The 22,903-nt window shown below is 44.6% G+C and overlaps 1 protein-coding gene across 1 annotated transcript in view; it reads left to right on the top strand.

The window, feature by feature from the left end:
* The window catches only part of MYH10 (myosin heavy chain 10), a 2,709,460-nt gene that overhangs the window by 196,526 nt on the left and 2,490,031 nt on the right, over positions 1-22,903 (top strand). The window contains exon 5 of the mRNA XM_044086713.1: positions 18,010-18,139. Within this exon, the coding sequence (XP_043942648.1) occupies positions 18,010-18,139 (130 nt within the window). The remainder of the gene's footprint in view (positions 1-18,009; positions 18,140-22,903) is intronic.

Below are 22,903 nucleotides of genomic sequence, written 5' to 3'. Positions count from 1 at the left end.
TGCAAAGATTTCTTACAGGTACAGCCACCTAGATTTAGCAGACACTGGCCTACAAAGAATTGGTCCTTTCCAATCTCAGACAGACCTCAAAGGGGGGCAGATCCAGACGCCCTAGAGGCAGATCACAGCCGCAAGGATCCTACAGGTCTAAGCAGTGGAGTGCTTCTACCTCAAAAGGTTGAGAGGACAAATCACAATCGTACAGGAAACAGTCCCAATGACTTCCCCCTGCCTGTTCCAAGTACTTATCTTCTGGCAGCACCCATAGGGGGAAAACTAGCACTTTTTTCTCAAAATTGGCACATTATGTCTAGAACCCATTTGTCCTGGGTTATGGTGTCACAAGGCTACAAGTTTCATTTCCATACCCTGCCAAGGGCAAACGGTTGGCCAGACCTGCCAAAAAATCAATGGGCAGAGGCTCAAAAACTAGTCGCAGCTCTCATGGACATGAGGGCTATTCAACAAGTACCACAGCAAGAGCAGGGAAAAGGATTTTACTCGACTGTTCTTGGTACCCAGAAAGGACAAAGCATGGAGACCAATACTGGACCTATCTATTCTAAACACGTTTCTGAATATACCAAAATTCAAGATGTTGACCTTACAGCAGCTTCTGCCCATGCTGGGCAGCAAGGCTTGGCTTGTGACTTTAGACCTAAGAGGCATACGTGCATGTCCCAATTAGACAATCATGCAGAAAATACCTCCGATGCAAGGCTGGCTCAAAGCATTACCAATTCTCTGCACTGCCCTTTGGATTATCTACTGCGCCCTGGGTCTTCACAAAGTGCCTGGCACCAGTAATTGCTTACTGCAGACAAAGAGGGAATACAAATTTATCCTTACCTGGATGACTGCCTCATACAAGCAGAGAACAAGGCCATTCTACTACAGCATCTGACTTTTGTGATGAAACTTTTAACATGCCTAGGGTACACAGTCAACAAAAAGAAATCAAAACTAGTACCATCTCGAGATAATATTCCTGGGTGCAAGCTTAAATACAACTGCCCAGATGGCTTATCTCACTCCAAAGGCAACTGGCTACCTATTTCAAGGAAATGGCAACAAAGGCCCAGTTATCTGCAAGAAAAATTCTGCAGGCTTTGGGCTTCATGACATCCTGCATCTTACCAATTCCATATGCAAGACTGCATATGAGGAAAATTCAGTGGTACCTAAAAAGTGTCTGGACACAACATTGCCACAGCCTGGAAACAATGTGTGTGTCTTTCCGCTTTTCCCGGTTAGGGGTCGCCACAGCGGAACTCTGATCCACTAATGATTGGCAGTTGATTTTTACGTACCGGATTGCCGGGCCTGACGCACAACCTTTAACGAAGGTACACCCATTCATGCATGTCTCCACGCAGAAGACGCTCTAGCTGAGAATTGAACCGGACAGCGTCTTACTGTTAGGCGACAACACTAACAGTAACACCACCGCGGGTATACAGCCTGGAAACAATGATTACTCTAATTCCCTGCCTGCAACAGGAATTTTGATGGTGGTCAAAGGCTTGTCACCAAAACAAGGGACAGCCATTCTCACTACCCCCAGCCAGGCAGAGCCTAACGACGGATGCATCAGATTATGCCTGGGGGGGCACACATGGCAGGAAGAGGCATTCAGGGCACCTGGTCCACAAACCAAAAGCATCTACATATCAATCAAAAAGAGATGTTAGCTGTTCAAAATGCCCAGACAGCCTTCAAGGACCTACTTCATCCGGGACAACTACTGATAAAGACAGACAACACCATGGTCATGTGGTACATAAACAAGCAGGGGGACACTCATTCTTACCCCATGTGCAGACTAGCCATGGCTTTTTGGGACACAGCATTGACTTACCAAGTTCACCTGCAGGCACAATTCCTGCCAGGAAATGAAAATACTCTGGCAGACGAACTAAGCAGAAACCTCATGGATCCCCACGAGTGGCACCTGGATCCACAAGTCTTCAGCATAATGATAATGAAATGGGGCCGTCCGGACATAGATCTATTTGCCTCCCCTCAAAACAATCAACTAAAAAGATTCTGCACAAGGACTTATCACAGACAAGCTTGGAAAGTGGACGCCTTCTCTTTCAACTGGACAAACCTATCCGTATATGCCTTTCCTCCACTGCCTCTCCTCCCCAAGGTACTCCTAAAGGTCAGGCAGGAGAAATCAAAAATGATTCTGATTGCCCCAGACTGGCCACGCCAGTACTGGTATCCAATCTTAAGGAATTTGTCCCAATGCCCAGCCTGGACCTTACCTCAAATACCTCCTCTACTGTCCCAGCAAAACAATCCGATTTTGCACAGCCAACTCAGGACCCTAAACCTGGCAGCATGGCGGATAATGTAGCCATATAAACCACACCTCTCAGCAAAGCTGCGATGGATGTCATTTTATAAGCCAGAGGGCCTAGTACTAAAACATCCTATGCTGGGAAATGGAAGAGATTTTGCACTTGGAACCAAGCTCAAGGAACTGCTACAGCTGTCCCAAATATTCCTCAGATTTTGCAATATTTAACTGAGATGCTGGACAAAGGCCTGTCGTTTTCATCAATTAAAATCCATGCCTCTGCCATTTCGGCTCATTACAATAGAGAGCCACCACTCTTCTCTCATCCTTTATTAAGGCAATACCTCAGAAGAGCCAAAAACTTAAGGCCACCAAGGAGAACACCAATACCTGCATGGGACCTCCAGTTATGTCTTGGAAAAACTCACCTTACCCCCTTTTGAGCCAGCTGCTACTGCGGACATAAAGTTCTTATCTTGGAAAATGGCTCTGCTCTTAGAGTTTCAGAGCTGCAGGCTCTCATGGCTGTGGAACCATGTATCATTTTCCATTCAGACAGGGTCTCTCTGAGAACAAACCCTTCATCTATGCCTAAGATGGTATCCAGTGTAGCCCTTAACCAAACAATTAATTTGCCAACCTTTTATCCAAATCCACAAAACAAGGGGGAGAAAATTCTGCATTCTTTGGATGTACACAGACAACTTAGATCCTACTTGGTCAAAACTAAAGTTTTCAGAAAGAGCAATTACTAGTGGCATATGCCACATCATCACAAGGAAAGTCCATCTCCAAGCAGACTATTTCAAAATGGATAGGTCACTGCATTCATTTCTGCTACTCACAGCATGGCAAACCAGTGCCTAAGGGCATTAGGCCACATTCAACCAGAGCTGCAGCCTTTCTCAAGGGAGTACCAACCAAGGACATTTTGGATGCTACTACTTGGAGTTCAGTGCATACCTTTACAAAACATTTACAGTCTGCCTCTTTACTCTAAATCCAGAGCAGGCTTTGCCACTACAGTTCTGCAGGGCCTCATAGCCGCTCCTAATGCTGTTTAGCTCCAGCCCCCCAACCATAGCTTTGGGACTCAACCCAAATGTAATGACTGCAACAGTGAAACACGAAGAACATAGTACAGTTGTGTACACTTACCATAAATGTAGATGTTAGAGTGTATTCACTGTTGCAGTCCAGGTTACCCTCCCGCCATCCCTCTTATTTTTGCTGGAACTTATCTTTACTTCTCTAATCTATACAACCTAGGTGGTGTATTTGCTTATAGATGAAGGTAAAGCTCATTTCTGGTGCTTATTTACATAAATTTACCCTACCCTTTTGGGGGCACCTGACATCTGGGGCAAGAAAAACTGAATAAAATGGCGTCTCCTGCATCTTTTATACCCCTGACGACCTGACGTCGGGGAAGAGGCGACAGCATCCGATGCAGGACCCAAGACTTTGGAATTCCGGCCAACTGAGGGCAACCTGCCAGCAGGATAACCCAAATGTAATGACTGCAACAGTGAGTACACTCGAACATCTACATTTATGGTAAGTGTACACAACTGTACTTTCCTGATTCTCACCAGTTCCTTTTCAAAAATCCTACTGTGGATTCTGAGACCATTTCACAGGGACTAAAGGGCATTAAAACTACTACTGCCAAAAATCGTACCCACCCTGCTAGAGGCTCCAGGCCGCTGGATAGATGGGGTAAGAAGGTATACACTTCTGTGACCTTGGCCATTAGGGCTTTAAACTGCCAGTTTCAGATGTTAAAGTATCAGCAGCATATTATTGGATTGCTTAAACAGAAAATGATGATTCCTGATTGTGCTGAAAATAAGGATTTACAGGATTTAATGCATTCTGCTGAACAGATTGGAAAACAAACTTTGCAGTGTGGTTTTGATTCACTAGAGGCATCTTGCAGGGCTGCTGTCACTGGGTCTGTACTTAGAAGGCATGCTTGACTTAAGGAGCAGTCCTTGCCAGATCATGTTAAAGCTAAATTACTGGATGCTCCTTTAAGTCAGGACCGCCTGTTTGCCAACAAGGCAGAAGAAGTTCTTAAAAAGATGGAGGAAAAAGCTAAATCTATGCCCACTGTTCTTACAAGTACAACCTCCAAGATTTAGTAGGCATTGGCCCTCTAAGAATTGGTCCTTTCCGTCCTCTTCCAGGCCTTCAGTCCAAACCCAGATCCAGCAGAACTATTAGGCTTCAGTCCCAGGGTATGCACAGGACTAAGCAGTGGGGGCCCCCCACTTCCAAATCTGGGAGTAGTAAAACTCCCCCCTATGGTAAACTGTCTCAATGACTTAACTTTAAACCTTCCAAGCACTTCTCAACTGACTGCCCCTCTGGGGGAAAAGATTGCTCTACATGCAAAAAACTGGGAGTTCATTACCCAGGACAAGTGGGTTTTAAATATAGTTTCCCAAGGATACAGATTTCACTTGCACACGTTATCAACCCCAAACGGTTGGCCAGATCTACAACCTACTCAGTGGGCAGAGGCTCAAAAGCAAATACTTTCTCAAGCATAAAGGCTATTCAAATTGTACCAGAAGAGGAAAAGGGACAAGGTTTCTACTCGAGACTTTTCCTGGAACCCAGAAAAGACCACTCATGACGTCTTATCCTGGACAGGTCTACTTTTAAACAGTTTGGTGATTCCAGAATTCAAGATGCTAACTCTTCACCAGTTGCTTCCCATGCTAGGCAATGATGCCTGGTTGACAACACTCTATTTAAAGGAAGCATACCTGCACATCCCAATCGGGGAATCTTGCATAAGATACCTATGCTTCAAAGCAGGCTACATGCACCATCAGTTCTCTGCACTGCCCTTTGGCTTATCTACTGCACCCAGGGTATTCACAAAATGCCTAGCTCCAGTCATTGCATTTTGCAGGCAAAGAAATATTCAAATATACCCATACCCAGACGATTGTCTGTTTCAGGCAGAAAGCCAGTACATACTTTTGAATCATCTGGCTTTTGTACAAAGGGTGCTAACTTGTCTGGGGTACACCATAAACAAAAATAAATTACACTTGGTACCCTGTCAACAAATTATATTCCTGGGAGCAAGTTTGAATACAATTTCCTAGATGGCTTTCCTCATGCCAGAGAAAGTCATTTGACAACCTGTTTCAAGCTAGTGGCCACAAAAACCCTGCTATCTGCAAGACAAATACTGCAAGCCTTGGGGTTCATGGCCTCCTGCATTCTTCTATTTCTATATGCAAGACTGCATATGAGGAAACTACAATGGTATCTAAAAAGCTTATGGTGTCAACATTCTCAGGATCTAGAAGTAATGATTCCTATCATACCTTGCCTACAGTTAGTTTCTTTGGTGGGCAGAGGCCTGCCACCAAAACAAGGGACTACAATTCACTCTACCACCTGCCACCCAAACCATAACAGATGCATCAGACTATGCATAGGGGACTCACCTGGCAGGGAAGTGCATTCAGAGCAAATAGGCTCACCTGGCAGGGAAGTGCATTCAGGGCAAATGGAACCCAAGTCAAATGCACCTGCATATCAATCAAAAAGAAATGTTAGCTGTACAGAATGCTCTGACAGCCTTCAAGGACCACATTCTTCCAGGACAATTAATGGTAAAGATGGACAACACCACTGCTATGTGGTACATAAGCAGGGGGGTACCCATTCTTACCCCCTCTGCAGACTAGCCATGGCACTGTGAAACACAGCCTTGAGCTACAAAGTACATCTACAGGCGCATTTCCTGCCAGGAAAACTAAATACACTTGCAGACGGACTAAGTAGAAACTTCATGGACCCACACGGGTGGAAACGGGAACCAAAGACTTTGAACATGTTGACAAACAAATGGGGGGAGCCCAGATATCGACCTGTTTGCCTCCCCCAGAACTTTCAGTTGGACAAATTTTGCAAAAGGACTCCCCACAAACAAGCTTGGAAGGAGGTTTTTCCAGCTGAAGGACAGAGCATCCAATCAATTTATGCCTTTCCTTCTCTGCCTCTCCAAAGTACTTCTAAAGATCAAGCAGGACCAAGGACGAAATTGCACCAGACTGGCCATGCCAACACTGGTGTTACCCCCTCTTGTACAGTGCCATGGCTGGGCTTCATGGCACCTGCCTCAGACCCCTACTCTGTTGTCTCAACAGGAGAACCAGATTCTGCACCCTCAGCTTCAAACCCTGAACTATCAGCCTGGCTAATTTACCTAACCTCTCCTTTACCATCCTTCAGTAAACAAGTGATGATATTTTAGAGGCAAGGAGGCCTAGTACTAGAAAATCTTATGCTGACAAATGGAAAAGATTCTGTGCCTGGAACCAATCTCAACGGATGGGCACAGCAGCGCCCAACTTACCTCAGATTCTTCAATACTTAACTGAGATGATCCACAAGGGCCTTTTTTTTTCTCCATCAAAATTCACGCCTCAGGCATTTAAGCTCATTTATAACGCAGAGTCTCCCCTCTTCTCTCATCCACTGCTCAAGCAGTTCCTCAGCAGGGCCAAAAATTTAAGACCACCCAGGAGAGCCCCAACTCCAGCCTGCGACCTTAACTTTGTATTGGAGAAACTCACTCTTCCTCCTTTCGAGCCAGCTGCTAGTGCAGATTTAAAATTCCTTTCTTGGAAAACAGCCTTCCTTTTAGCAATCACTTCAGCAAGAAGGGTATCTGAATTACAGGCCCTTATGGCAGTGGACCCTTTCATCATCTTTCATGCGGACAGGGTGTCCCTTAGAACCAATCCCTCCTTCATGGCCAAGGTGGTATCCAGTGTGTTTCTTAAGCAGTCCATTCATTTGCCAACCTTCTTTCCTAATCCACAGAACGAAGGGAAACGGATACTGCACTTCTTAGATGTGCACAGACAACTTAGATTTTACTTGGACAGGACTAAACCTCAAAGAAAATCTGAACAACTGCTAGAGGCATTTGCTGCAGGGGTAGAGGGGAAGGCTGTTTCAAAGCAAACAATTTCTAAATGGATAGGCCATTGCATTCATTTCTGCTATAAGCACCTTGGAAAACCTATCCCACAGGGGATCAGACCCCATTCGACCAAGGCTGCATCTACCTCTACAGCCTTTCTCATAGGTGTCCCTACCACCAGGGACATCCTATAAGCTGCTACCTGGAGTTCAGTACATACTTTCACCAAGCATTACCATTTGCCAATTTTCTCTAAATCCAGAGCTGGCTTTGCCACAGTGGTCTTGCAGGGCCTTATAGCTAGTCCTAATGCTATCTAAATTACTCCTCCCATCCTTAGCTTTGGGAATCTACACAAATGTGACGACTGCAACAGTAAAACACAAAGAACATAGTACAGTTGTGTACGCTTACCATAAATGTAAATGTTAAGTGTATTCACTGTTGCAGTCCTGGTTACCCTCCCTCCAGCCCCCTGGCTTCTTTTGGCTATACCTCTATGTCCTTTACTATGCTTAAAAGCTTTTTGGTGTATTTGCTTTTTTTGTTGGAGGTATAACCTTGTGTGTGTGTGTGTGTGTGTGTGTGTGTGTGTGTGTGTGTGTGTGTGTGTGTATGTGTGTGTGTGTGTGTGTAGAGATATATATATATATATATATATATATATATATATATATATATATATATACATATAAGTGTGTGTGTGTGTATAGATATATATATATATATATATATATATATATATATACACACACACATTTTATATAGATATATATATATATGTGTGTGTATATATATATATATATATATATATATATATATATATATATATATATATATATATATATTATTGCTTCCCATTATGGGGGCACCTGACATCTGGGGCAAGAAAAACTGATGTAATGGTGTCAGCTGCATGTTTTATACCCCTGACTACCTGACGTCACTGCAGAGACCGCAACCGGCGCAGGACCCAAGACTTTATTAATCAGGCCGACAGAGGGCTCCTGCAAGCAGATAACCCAAATGTGACATGGTTTGGGGGGCAGTCTTTGCAATCTTGAAGGTACAAGTCCTTTGGTCCCCTTCACAAAGGCAAGAACACATCAGCATAAGAGATGAGGGCTCTTCTGCTGGTTCTTCAGGACTTTTAAACTTTTTCATCCAGGACCTGCAAAACTGTTTACAGACAACACCACAGTACTTTGGTATATAAACAAGCAGGGGGATGAAACTGTCAACTTTGCAGGCTAGCTCTCATGGTGTGTGAGCTGGAAAATCAGTGCCAGGTCATTCTGCAGGCAGTGTATATCTCCTCCAATCAGAGTATAGTGGCCCACACAGCAGGTCCATGACTATATCCCACAAATGGATGATTCACAGGGATGTATTTCTGGACATTCTCTACTGGTGGGGTGCACCTCAAGTCAATCTCTTTGCCTCCCTTTGAATAGGCAACTTCCACAATTTTGTGTCAGAGTTGCAGGTCCTCTGGTCTGAAATGTGGACGCCCTTTCATTTTCTTTGAAAGAGATGTTTCTATACTCATTCCCTCTTCCCTTTCATTCAGAAAATCTTGCTGAAAATTCAGCAGGACAAACTAAAAATTTTGCTGGTGACACCCTTTTGGCCAAGACAACATTGCTTCCTCGTCTGCATTTAGCCAAGTGCAATCGCAAGTTATCTCATAGGGAGGACTTAGGATCTTGTCACACAAGGCAAGGGATCTATGATACACCCACATCTGTCAACTCTACATCTGACATTGTGGGTGATTAAAGTTCTGATTCCTTTCAGATGCCTCTTTTCTGAGGATGTGCTTAGGGTTCTGCAGGAGGACAGGAAATCCTACTCATCAAAATGGAAGACATTTTCCATGTGGTGTATGTCTCGTAACCCAAATCGATTATCTGTGGAATTCCTTTGATTCTGTCCTACTTATGTGAACTGCTGAAGGCTGAATTGTCTTATTTTTCTGTTAAAGTTCATTCTTTAGCCATTTCTGCTAGTCTGCCTTGGTCTACTCCATTAGCCTCTAGATTAGAGGTAAAACTTTTCTTAAAAGGCATCCTTCACATAAAGCCTCCCAAGAAACCTGTTCCACTCCTGCAAATTATGATGTTCTTCGTGTTTCACTGTTGCAGTCATCACATTTGAGTTTTCCCTGCCAGGGTAGCCCACGGCCGGACAGAATACCAGAGGCTTAGTATTTCTGTGTCAGTTGGTGTCGCTTCAGGACTGACTGGTCGTCAGTAGTATAAAGTAAGGCAACCGCCGCCATTACATCAGTCTTTCTTGCCAAGGAGCCTGAAACAGAGGCAGTTCGCATGAGTGCTAGTCAGCCACTACCTGAATTTCATTTTCCGAATTGAAGCTGAAGTCTTCTAAAGCTAAGTACTTTGTTGGGGATCCTTTCTTGCTCTAACTGATGTCAGAAAAAGTTAACTGTCTCTCCTGTGAAAAGCAAATACCACACCAAGACTTTTCTTACTGTCACTTGCTTAGGCCCAGACCACGAAGTCCCTCGCTGTCGCTTTTGTGCTTTAACACCAGAGGCACATGTCGTTGCACCCTTATTGTGGCTCGATATTTTCGCTTACAGTCCTCGAATTCCGATATGGCTTTTGTAAGCCATCTGACAGCAGATCTTCCAAAAAAACATAAGGATAAAGGCAGAGACGGACCGCACAGGTCCAAATCTACCGACTATGCTTCCTTTAACCTAGTAGTCAGTTCTCCGGTCCTTAGTGAGGTGCTTTTGCAGCCCCTGATGCCCTATTCTGTAGATTCGCAGGCTGCTACCGAGACCCTTTCAGTGTCCAGTATGCCGCAAAACTCTTCTTCGACTTAGGATCCTGTGGTTGTCTCTACCTTGGATGGGTCAGGAACCGCTGAGCAGGCACCGGCTTCAGAGGAAGTACTTCACACTACCGATTCTTGACACAAACTGACTTCTTTCGTGTCTACCATTCTCTCGGAAGCTACAGAGTTTCTATTGCCCAGGGTATGAACCACACCCAAGAAACCAACGACCCAATCTTTGGTATCTGCTTCCTTGCCTCAATCTCAAATGCTGAAAATGGCAGAAGTCTTTATCATGCTGATCAGGGGAAGCCAAGCAACTCCTTCAAAAAGAGATCTGTCCCCAGTAGTTTTGTTGGGCCAGGAGTCTGACTCTGATGCATCTGAATATGAAGACATGCAACCCCTCTCTGTATGAGGATTCTGATGCAGAGGAATGTATTCCTTCAGCCTCTCCAACCGAGGACTTTTCCTTTGGGGAACCCTTTATACCTTAAGGGAGCATTTCCAGTGGGTATGTCAGGACTACCCTCAGTCTAAAAAGAGACTCCGAGAATTCTTAGATCTTCCACAGCACATTCCTCCAGTCCTGGATGTTGTGGACAATGTTTTCTTGGAATCCAGTTAGACTCCTGACACCCTCCCTTCGGCTCCCAGAAAATCTGATTGGTAGAGTCCTTGACTCTCACAAATTTCTTTTCAAAAATCCTACTGCTGACCCTGAGGTAATTTCTCAAGGGCCTAATGGGATTAAAGCAACCTCTGCTAAGAATCCCTCTCCCTCAGATAGGGATTCCCGAGCACTAGACAGATGGGGTAAAAAGGTATACACCTCTGCTACTCTTGCTATCGGAACACTAAATTCAGTTCCATATGCTAAAATTTTAGCAACATACCATGGAACTCCTCAAGCAAAAAGTGTCTTCCATTCCTGCTTGTGCAGAACCTAAAGAGTTACAAGAGTTAATGTATTCCACAAGTCAAGTAACTAAGCATACCTTACACTGTGGTTTTGACGCCCTAGAAGCTTCTTGCAGGGCAGCAGTAACCAGTTCTTTTCTTAGAAGACATGCTTGGCTCAAGGAACAGCCCTTGCCAGACCATGTCAAATCTAAATTATTGGATGCACCCTTGCACAAAGACAACTTATTTGGCACCAAGGCAGAGGAGGTCTTAAAAAAGATGGAAGAAAAAGCTAAATCTATGCAGACAGTTAAGGATTTCCTACAGGTCCAGCCACCCAGGTTCAAAAGGCACTGCCCCTCCAAGCACTGGTCCTTTCCTGCTCTCACCAGGTCAGTTCAGCCCAGACACCGGGCAAGCAGACCCCCCCCCCCCCCAGACAGCAGCCACAGGGAATGCAGAGATCAAAGCAGTGGAGTTCCTCCACTTCAAAACCAGGGAGTTAAAAGCCACCCCCTCATGGTAAGAACTCACAATGACTCTCCACCCCCACCCCCTCCCTCTGCCCACCTGCACTTACCCTTTGGAGGATAACTCTCCTTCCACGCAAGCATCTAGGCCACCATTACCAATGACGACTGGGTCCTCAACATAGATTCCCAGGGATACGAATTTTCTTTCCACACTCTTCCAACCCCAAAAGGGTTCCCAGATCCCACTCCAAACCAGTGGGCAGAGGCCAAAAAGCAAGCCCTTTCCCTGCTCTCTGTAAGGGCAATAGAGCACATTCCTGCAGAACAGATAGGCCAAGGTTTCTACTCCAGACTTTTTACACTTTTTTACTTTTTACTAGTACCCAGAAAAGAGGGAACCTGATGCTCCATCCTTGATCTATCCATTCTAAACACCTTCCTGGTGATACCAAAATTCAAAATGCTCACCCTCCAGCAACTGCTACCCATGCTGTCCAAGAATGCCTGGCTAGCCACCCTAGACCTAAAGGAGGCCTATCTCCACATTCCTATCAGGGAGTCATGCAGGAAATGTCTACGTTTCTGGGCTGGATCTTTGCACTTTCAGTTCTCTGCACTTCCCTTTGGCTTATCTACTGCTCCCAGAGTTTTCACAAAATGTCTGGCTCCCACAATTGCCTTTTGCAGAGAAAAGAATATCCAAATTTACCCATACTTAGACGTCTGCCTATTTCAGGCAGACAGTCAGGAAAAGCTGCTCAAGCACCTGGCCTTTGTAAAGTCCCTACTGACCTCCCTAGGTACACTATCACCTAAAAGAAATCCAAACTAGTACCCACCCAAAGGATTATATTCCTGGGAGCAAGCCTGGACACAGCATCCCAGATGGCATTCCATACACTAGAAAAGCAAACTTACCAAACAGCCTACTTCTCTCAACTAGCCACCAGACCCCAGTTATCTGCAAGGAAAATCCTGCAAGCTCTGGGGTTCATGGTATCTTGCATTCTACTCATTCCATATGCCAGACTGCATATGAAGAAACTTCAGTGGTACCTAAAAAGCCTTTGATGTCAACACTCTCAAGACTTGGAAACTTTTATATCAATTATACCTTGCCTAAGGAAAGATTTTCTTTGGTGGGCAGCAGCATACTCGTACAACAAGGGGCTACCTTTCTCACCACTCCCCACCACCCAGACTGTCACCACAGACGCATCAGACTATGCCTTGGGTGCACACTTGGATGGCAGGTGCATACAGGGCCAATGGAGCCCACAGCAAATCCATCTGCTCGTCAACCAAAAAGAGATATTAGCTGTCCAGCACGCATTGTTAGCTTTCAGCCCCCCTTCTCTCCCCAGAGGCTCTCCTGATCAGAAGAGACAATACCACTGTGATGTGGTATATCAACAAGCAGGGAGGGACTCACTCTTATCCTCTATGCAGGCTGGCCATGACCCTTTGGCACACTGCCGCTGCCATGCAACTACACTTGCTAGCACAATTCCTGCCAGGCTCGCTAAACTCTGGCAGCTCACTTAAGCAGAAATCTTCTGCACCCACACGAGTGGCAGCTAGACCAAAGAGCCTTCACCCTAATAACTCAAATGGGGCACCCCAAAGGTTGACCTCTCTGCCTCCCACACCAACCATCAGCTGAGCAAATTCTGCACCAGAGAGCATCACTGCATGGCTTAGGTGGATGCCCTATCCTTCCCCTGGGTCAGTCTCTCGGTCTGTGCATTTTCCCCCACTACCTCTCATCACCAGGGTACTGCTCAAAATAAGGAAGGAAAAACCAAGGACAATTCTGATTGCTCCAGGCTGCCTTGCCAGCACAGGTACCCCCTGCTGTGCAGCCTGTCCCCCCCCCCCTGCTACCATGGCATCTCCCTCAGACCCCAACCCTCCTGACCCAGAGGTAAGGAGAATTCATGCACCCCCAATTGCCGACCCTCAATTTGGCAGCTTGGCTTATTCCCTGACCACTGATCAATCTGCCACCTTCAGTAAAAGGGTTCTAGATGTTTTACGTGAGGCTAGATGCCGTAGCACTAAAAAATCGTATGCTGACAAATGGAAAAGGTTCTGCACCTGGATTCAGGCTAAGTGAGCCGATACGGCACAGCCTCCCTACCTCTCATCCTGGAATACCTAGCTGACCTGCTACACAGTGGTCTCTCCTTTTCCTCTATTAAAATTCATGCCTCTGCTATATCTGCTCATTTCCACACTGAGCAACCCCTTTTCTCACACCTTCTGATCAAACAATTCCTAAGAGGGGGGCTAGTAACTTGAGGCCACGCAGAAGAGCATCTACCTCAGCTTGGGACCTAAACTTTGTTTTGGAGAACCTCACCCTGGCCCCCTTTGAACCAGCATCTTCAGCAGAGTTAAAATTTATCTTGTGGAATACAGCTTTTCTTCTGGCCATCACTTCAGCAAGAAGAGTTTCTGAGCTACAAGCACTGTTGGCTGTAGAGCCCTTCATCCTCTTCCATGCTGACAGGGTGTCCCTCAGGACTCGCCCATCCTCCATGCCCAAAGTGATGTTCAGTGTGGCTTTCAACAAATCCATTAATTTGCCCACCTTTTTCCCTAACCCACAAAACAAGGGGGAAAGGATCCTGCGCACTCAGACAGCTCAGATTCCTGTCTAGACAGGACTAAATCATTCAGAAAGTCTGACCAATTACTGGTTAGCTTTGCTGCAGGGCAGAGGGCAAAGCCATCTCCAAACAAGCCATTTCCAAATGGATAGCACATTGCATCCATTTCTGTTACAAGCAACATGTGGAAACCTCCCCCTAAGTGTGTCAGGTCTCACTCTACCAGAGCAGCCTCCACCTTTCCTCAAAGGAGTCCCTACCAGGGACATCCTGGAGGCTGCCACCTGGACATCTGTTCACACTTTCACCAAGCATTACCACCTGCCTGTCTTCTCCAAATCCAGGGCAGGCATTGCCACTGCAGTCTTGCAGGGCATCATAGCCAGCGCCTAGTCTCCTTGACTGCCTCCACCCTTTTCCTCAGCTTTGGGAAGCAGCCCAAATGTGATGATTGCAACAGTGAAACACAAAACCTAGTACAGTTGTGTACACTTGCTATAAATGTAGATGTTCGAGTGTATTCACTGTTGTAGTCCTGGTTTCCCTCCATCCCCCTCTTCTTTCTCTGTCTCTGTCTCTCTCTCTCTCCTTACAAGGAACTTTTTGGTATTTACTTTCTATTGGTGTAGTTCTTCCATCATATCCTGGGTCCTACTTGGGGGCTCCTGACAGGGCAAGAAAAACTGATGTAATGGCGTCTGCTGCCTTACTTTATACTACTGATGACCTAACGTCAATCCCGAAGTGACCGGAACTGATGCAGAAATACTAAGCCTCTGGTATTCGGGCCGGCCGAGGGCTATCCTGGCAGGGATAACCCAAATGGGATGAGTTCAACAGTGAATACACTTGAACATCTACATTTATGGTAAGTTTACACAGCTGTACTTTCTGGAAAAACTCACTGTGGCTCCTTTTGAACCTATAACCACAGCTTCACTGCAACATTGTACTTGGAAGATTGTGCTATTACTTGCAGTTATCTCTGCCAGAAGGGTTTCTGAGCTTCAGGCTTTGATGGCCTTTCCACCCTTCCAAGTTTTTCATAAGGATAGGATTTCTTTGCAAACCTATCCTTCAAGTGACAACTCATTCACAGCCTTGGGCATAATCAGTATATTAATTTGCCTTCCTTTTTCCCTCTCCACAATTCCCTAGCGAGAGGGTCCTACATATCTTGGATGTGCATAGGCACCTCAGATTTTATTTGGTTAAAGCTAAGGCTATCAGGAAATCTGATGACCTTTTTGTGTCCTTTCATCTCAGGGCTCTGGGAAGGCCGGTTTCCAAGCAGACGGTTTCTACTTTGATTTCCAAGTCCATTTCATTCTGTTAAGTTTCTCATGGAAAGAGTCTCTCTAGCCTGTTAAGGCTCATTCTACTAGAGCCATTGCCTCTTCTAGAGCCTTTTATAAGGGTTTGGGTACTACTACTTTGGAAGCAGCCACTTGGACTTCTGTTCACACTTTCACTAAACTTTTCAAGTTGGATGGCATCCCCAGATCCAGAGCGTGCTTTGCTGGAGCCATTCTTCATGGTTTTTTAGAACTCCTCTGCTCCTTCCTCCTCCTGTCTCTTCATGAGATGTGGTACTGTCCCTCATATAAAGAATACTGCAACATATGAATAGAAGGACATAGAGTAGTTGTGTAAAATCTTACTGTAACAGTAGAAGTCCTTCTCTTCTATGTTGCAGTATTCTGTCCCTCTCACATTCCTCCTGGTTCATGTCTTTTTTGTGGATGTACGTTTTCCTCCTTTTATTCCTTAAGCTGGTGTTCCTACTGGGGTGTTCAGTTCTGAGGATGGTATGTGGGGACATCACTTTTATGGCTTACGTTGTCTGCACTCCTACATGCAACGTCCCTCGTACCCTGCAGTGATAAAAGGCTTTTGTATACTGTCTGCATGTAAAGACCTCCTACAGCAGTTTTCCTCATGTAAAGAAAACTGCAGCGTAGAAGAGGACATCTATGGTTATGGTAAGATTTTACACATGTTCTTTCTTCTGTCAAATTTTTATGCAAACATCCCAGACCTAACTCAAACTATAGCTTTAGTTAATCCAGCTGATAAACATAGATCCTTATTCTTCCCCTTCTGATAAGGATGGTACAATAATTGATAATATTGGTAGGGGGTGTGCTTCTGCAACTTCTAAATTTTAGAATTTTGAATTGTCAGGCTCATGTTTGTTCTGATTAGGAAGTGCAGTTCTGTGAGTTAAATCTGCTTTGTGTGGGGTCGTCTTTAGTTTCTGATGTCACTTTCTTGTTTAAAGTGCATTTATGACTGTACTGCTTCGAGGTTTGCCTGGTTGAGTTCTCAGAACATCTCAGATCATGTACAAATGAGATTTGTTTTTATTTTTGGATCCTTTGCTGCAGAGGTTGTCAGTGTGATGAGGGGTTAGCTGATCAGGTACACAAATTTGTCACCCGTCTTCTCCAAATATTCCAACAGATTTTCTGCTTTCACTTCCAGTTTTGGCAAGAAAGAATAGTGCCAGCAAAATGCTGGTAAGTAGACATTGAAACAAAACAATGGTATGGAGGTTCCAGAAAGAAAGATGGAACGTCTGCAGAATAAAGGATAGTCAAATAAGCAGAATGATTGACTATATGAGACTTTGTCAGTTCTCCTACCTTGACAGTCTGTTACTCTTCTAGAAGGCCTGAATCTCCATGTTTTTCTTTGGCAACAGATTCACAGAAATGGATTCGGAGACTGATTGAACAGGGTTAAAGATGGCAGTGGAAAGAAATCCCTCCCAGGGAAGTATTCCACATCCACCAGACCAAAACTGTCTGCTCCCGCCTGTCAAATGAGAGGGTAATAGAAACAGTTCCTCCTTTCCAGTTAAGAAAATTTGTTTTGTATTCAAGGATGTTTTTTGTTGCTAAAGAAAGAAAAAATGCCTGGAGACCAGTTCAGTTCTGGACCTTTCTTTCCTAAACCAGAATGTGATAGTGCACAAGTTCAAAATGCTTTCACTTCACCACCTGTTATACCTTATTGCTTCTTTGAGTGTTTTTGGTAACCTTTGGTTTAAATGATGCTTAAATCCAAACTTCAGACATTTCTTAAGGTTGCATGTGTCTGGATCGCATTCAGTTCTCTGTCTTATCCTTTGGGCTATCCACTGCTCCAAGAATGTTCACAAATTATCTAGCTCCTCTAATGGGCCATTGCAGGCTACAAGGTATCCACATTTTTTCCAGAGTTAGATGACTTGCTTATCTTCAAAGTCTTTTTCAAAGTGACAGGAATCTCTTACTTGGGCGAGAGTTCTCCTTTGCAGGGTAGGACCCCAAGAGGACATTCAGAAATCTTTTGACTCCATCACACAAGATTGTGTTCCTGTAGTGTCGGATTACCTCTATTAGCTTACCCCTGACATTTGTCAGCTCTGGCACCATTTTGACAGAAAATCTTTCTGATCTTCAGATCATTTGATGTCCTTCCAATTTCACCGTTTCAATTTTCTTTACATTAGGGATTCCCTCCCAAGGGCGGCGTTATGTCTGGCCAGTATACCAAAACCTTTAGGTTTCTTTAAGGTATTCCATACATCACACCTATGCTACTTGTGTAGTATAAGACTTAAAGGTGACGTTTGGATATACCATCCTCAGAACTTGCCTCCAGTCTGTATGCCATCACTTGTCTCTTTGAATGCCAGTTCCGTTGTTGGTTCACCAAACCTTTGCAGACAAGTGCCCTGTTGGGGTTCTTTTTTACTTATCCTTTTTTTATTGTTGCTTGTGGGGTGTCATGTCATCCAAGAAGGGTAAATGCCAGTGTTGGAGACAGATTCCCCATAAAGACCGCCACAGCCAGTGTCTTGTTTTGCTTGAGTACCTCTTACTACCATACGTCCTGTTCATTCGTCAGGCTTTTGTACCTAAAACCCTTCATAATGGACTATCGTCTTTGGTGCTTTATCTTGAAAAACAGTGTTAAGCTTCTTGTGAAAAACACAGTGGAGGATGCTTCCTGCTCGGAGGGACAGCTTTCAGTGAAGAAAGCCAAGAAGCCTAGGCTGAAACTTTCTGCTGTTCAGCCTCCACCAGACTTCTGTCCTGAGGTGAGTAAATGCCCGGAGGTTCACCTAGCTCTATCACTGGATTCCACTGTCACAACCAAGTTTAGAGGCTGGCTGAGATCTGACTTTCAACATGTCCAAGGAGGCTTTGTAGATGTCCATTTTGGACACTAAGGGGGCTGATTATTTCTGAGGGGGCCTAGGGGTGTTCCTTAAATATTAGTCAGAGAAGTCCCTACTACCATCGATGAATGCCATCCTAGGTCAGAGCTTTCCAAATTTTGTAAGGTGGACGTTCCATTGAAGGAAAAAGCAAAAGACTAAACATATTCGTCCTGTACTCAAGGATCCACAGAGTGAATGGCAGGCCTTCACTCAGGGTTGGTTTAGTGCTTTGATGGCATTGAAACCTCTTTGGGGAGCTTCTGTTCCAGCCTCCCTTGGTCCTCTACTCCCCTAAAAAGACCCATGTAACAGGACTCCTCTGAGGAGGAGCTGGATTCGGATGAGGAATCTCTTGTTGCTCTTCTCAGATTCCTTTTTGGATTATAGATCAGAGGAAGAGGTATCTACCAGTCCTGATAATCCTTTGAAGGGATTCTTTTGGGGACACTCTCCAGGATGATGGAGTTCTTTATATGGAATTGTACTCGGGTGTCTGAAGTTCATAAAATATAGTACGAGTTGCCGCAAGATTCTCGTAAACCTTTTGCTGTTTCTCCTGTGTTGGCTGCCTTGTTGGATGTATTGTCCATTGCTTCTAAGGCTCCAGAATCTAAGCCCCTTCTTTCAAGAAACCTGGTAGATTATATAGGGTGCCCAAGGACTGCAAATTGTGGTACGTGTCCTTCTGCTGGCTACTCTGGTGTCTGTAGCTTCTGACAAACACTCTCAACTGTTTCCTTCTGCTGAGTTACTGCCCTCCGATAAAGATGGCAGGACCATGAAAAGGCTAGGCAAGAAGGTTTACACCTGTGCTACCTTGGCTTTTAGGGCTGTTAATTATCAGACCCACACGTCCAGGTACTTGTTGACTCACCTGTCCCAAGCTTGTCAGGTTATTTCTGATCTTCCAGACTCTGAGGGGTAAACCTTCTGCTCTTTCCCTGTTGAGGACTTCCTCCCAGGTGGCTCATCATTCCATCAAGTGTAGTTATGATGCAGCAGATGCTTCCTCAAGGGCTGCTACTTTTGGATCAGTGATCTGGAGGTGTTCTTGGCTTTGGCTTAAACCTTTGCCTGATGGTATTAAAATTAAGTTGATGGATGCCCCTCTTGATAACTGACATCAGAGCATTTGTTTTCATTCTATCCTCAATTGATGGGTTCAGATCTGACTCTGCCATTGCTAAAGCTCGTAGCAACCAAAAACTCTCGAGCTTCTCCTTTATCTATAATGCACCAACCCTAAATTACCCCAGATCTCATTTGCTGCTTTCAGCAAAAGACATGGTTGACCTACTTATTGAGCTTTAAAATGTGTATCTTATAAAATCCTCCATTTCCTAACTTTTAGATATAGTTATAATATCTGTAATATTTATTCTCCCTTGCCTTCCTCAATTTCTTTACGGTTGATAGCTCATTTCTTCCTTTTTCGTACATTGTGTACTGCTTAAATTATTAGTAATTTTCTATCTTTCTACACCTAGTGTAGTCTGTTGCTACCATAGCTGGTACCTTTCCTACTGCTTTTCAGTATCCCCCCCCCCCCCCCAAAAAAAAAGATTTTTTTCCTTAAGTGTTTTTCTGTTTTTGCAATAGTGTCAGAAAAAGGTCCCTCTGGATTCAAAAAATGTGTTAAGTGTGGGTACAAGCTTTTTGTGAACGATACCTACACTGTTTTACTGCCTTTCGCCTTTACATTTGCAGGAAGATTGTTCTATAACCCCAGGGCTTTAACTGAAAGGAAAAATTTATTTTGAAAGGTTTGTTCTCTTCCACTTAATATCTGGGGCTCAGTCCCCCAAAAGTAAAGACTTAATTTTCTTCTCTGAGGCCATCCACATTATCTTCCTAGGTTTTCGACCAATCTAGAAAAAGATCCAAGCTGGATCCGACCTCACCCTCTGATCTGAAGAAATAGAAAAAAAGGGGTGATGACTTCCTTAGATATGACAGAAACGTTACCGGATCCGACTACATCCAGCCATACCGCCTGAAGTTATCTACCAAGGACAAAACACTTGCCATCTGTGGATCTGGTGCCCTCACAGTTTTTGGAACATCACAAACCCAGGTCCCTATCTATTGTTTCCACTTCCAGAAGTTTGATGAAGGAAGATGTGGAAAGTATTGCAGAAGATCCTCCTCGTCGCAGAGTCAGTTGGTGTCCTACCCCTTTGGGTCAGGACGGTCTTTCTCCGACCACACCCCCCACAAGAAGTTCCTCCTCTGATTCGTTAATCTGTCTGAGTCCCTGGATCAGAACCATTTGGCTCTGTGTGACTCTGATCCAAAGATAGCAATATCTTCAGACCCGAAGCTTACTCTGAGTGCTCTGGTTCAGTCGGACCTGGAGAGCTCTGAGTCAAAGCTTCCTTGAAGGAGATGTCTGAGTCTACTCCGAAGTTGTCGGAACTGTGTGCCTCTGAGGTTTGGCACTGGATAGCTCGGCTCCAGCTTCCTCCTTGGGGAGATTGCTTTCAGAGCAGGGGAGGACTGGTCCGAAAGCTTTTCTTTTTGGGTCCGAGGTCGTCTTTCTCCAGGGCGGTCTGCCTTCGAGGCTGTGAAAGTTATGTCTTCCTTGGCAAAACTGATCCAACCCCTTTGAATGTTCAGCCTTCTATCTTGATTTCTCTGTGCTCAGAGCCTTATCAGTTTTTACCACATGGACAGCTGGTCTGATCCCCAGGCTCCCAACAGTGTATCTCAATTTCTTCTGATACCTCCCCAGAGCATTCCACTAAGGCGGCCCTAGGAAGAATGATGCTCATCTCAACACCACAATAAAATCAGTTAACTGAAAACTAGGCTCCCTCTATACAATTAAACCCTTCCTTACTCCTATACCTGGAACTACTATTGCCCACACCCACCTTATCTCATCTCTCTTATGCCTCTCCTATATACACAAATCTATCTAAAAGCAACCTCAACAAGCTGGCAAGCTCCTGCAATAACATTGCCAGATTTGCTACCGGCTCCCCTTTCAGAACCCACCACTGCCAAAATCTGAAACAACTGGGTTGGCTGAAAATGCATAATCAAATTCTATTCCACCAACTGATTATTGCCCATAAAACCCTTTATCATCCAGGTAACACACCAATTCTCATGTCTATTTGGCCCATATAAAAAGCTTACAAACCTATGCTCAGCAAATAAACTACTGTATCTAGACAAAAACCCAACAATAAAGCAGGAGATTCCCTTTTCTCTAACACTGTGGGGGGAAAAGCTGGAACCTACTTCTTGGTGAACTCGCATCTCTTTCTTCAACTGCTCTATTCAAAAAGAAACTCAAATTATACCTTACAACCCACTGGCTATGTCTTTGTACTAACCATGACTAAGATTTCTCTTCCTGTTATCCTAGGTTATAGCACCAATTTACTACTCGCTTTATAGCCACTTTTAAGACCACTACCTTCTAAGTTGGACTTACTGTACCCAGGAAAGACTGTATGGACATGTCACTGCCTTATAGATGAGTTACTGCCCTTAACTAATTCTCCCAATCTTGTTTATAACTATTCTGTTCTCCTGTGCCATATTTATAACTTTGATTTGGGAATATCCCACATCCTTCTAAATACTCTTTATTTTTATTTATTTATTTTTTTTTTTTTAAAAAAAAATGTTTTTATTTTGTTTTACTTTTATCTATCATGAATGCTAAGTTACCATGTAACACCAGTTACAGATCACTTGTCAGACAAAACAGAAGTTGTAATGTTCTCTTTGTTTTTGTCTTTTATGTGGAGCTTTTCTCCCTGGGCCTCTACTGAAAATGGACATGTATCCAGTTAAACTATCCCGGTCAACAAATGTAAAATAAATAAGACGTGTAAGAGGAAGCACTTGGACTCCCCAGTGGAATCCGTCATGGAAGGTATGGACTTTGGTGAAAGGACCTTATGGTCACCTCATAAAGATGTCTCCTTTGGAGACATCCTTGAGATTCTAAAACAGAGAGAGAGAGAGTTGGCTGGTCACCGCAACCCTTCATCTGAAGAGTCTCTATTCCTGGAGGCTTTTGATGTCCTTCAAGGATGCATCTGCAGTCCTTACAAATGGGTTGTCCTGTCGTCAGGCAGCCCTTCGGTCGGCCGGATTCCAAAGTCTGGGTCTGGCTTCGGCTGGTGTCGCACTTCACCCGACGTCATTGCGGCAGTTATTCGGGTATAAAGGCATCAGCCGACGCCATTTTCCCCAGTCTTTCTTGCCGCGTGGCGCCCGAAGCAGAAGCTGTTCGCAAGTGCCGGTCGGTCAGATCCAGAGATTACTACTACCGAATGCTACTTCGAAGACTTCTATAAAGCTAAGTACCCGTTGGGGACTCTTTCTTGCCTCAGCCGATGTCAGAGAAAGTTAATAACTGTTTATCTTGTGGGAAACAAATACCTCATAAAGATTTCCACTCTATTGCATACATTGTAGGCCCAGACCACGGCGTAGCAGCTTGTCTAGCCTGTGCTTCTTTTAACCGACGGGCGCTTAGGCGTCGCTCGGACTTTGCTGAACAGATTTTCGGCTCGATTTTGCCTACATTATGCCGCCGGATCCTCCGACTACGCAAATAACCAAAAGCGCAAAAGGACCGACACTCGCGGTCCGGTTTCGCTGAAACCGTGGTTAAGCAAC

Source organism: Protopterus annectens, chromosome 10.part0 (genome assembly GCF_019279795.1).
Source record: "Protopterus annectens isolate FY-2018-M chromosome 10.part0, PAN1.0, whole genome shotgun sequence".
Taxonomy (NCBI): Eukaryota; Metazoa; Chordata; order Ceratodontiformes; family Protopteridae; genus Protopterus; species Protopterus annectens.
The sequence above is the reverse complement of the archived record's forward strand: the minus strand, read 5'-3'. Positions and strand labels throughout refer to the sequence as shown.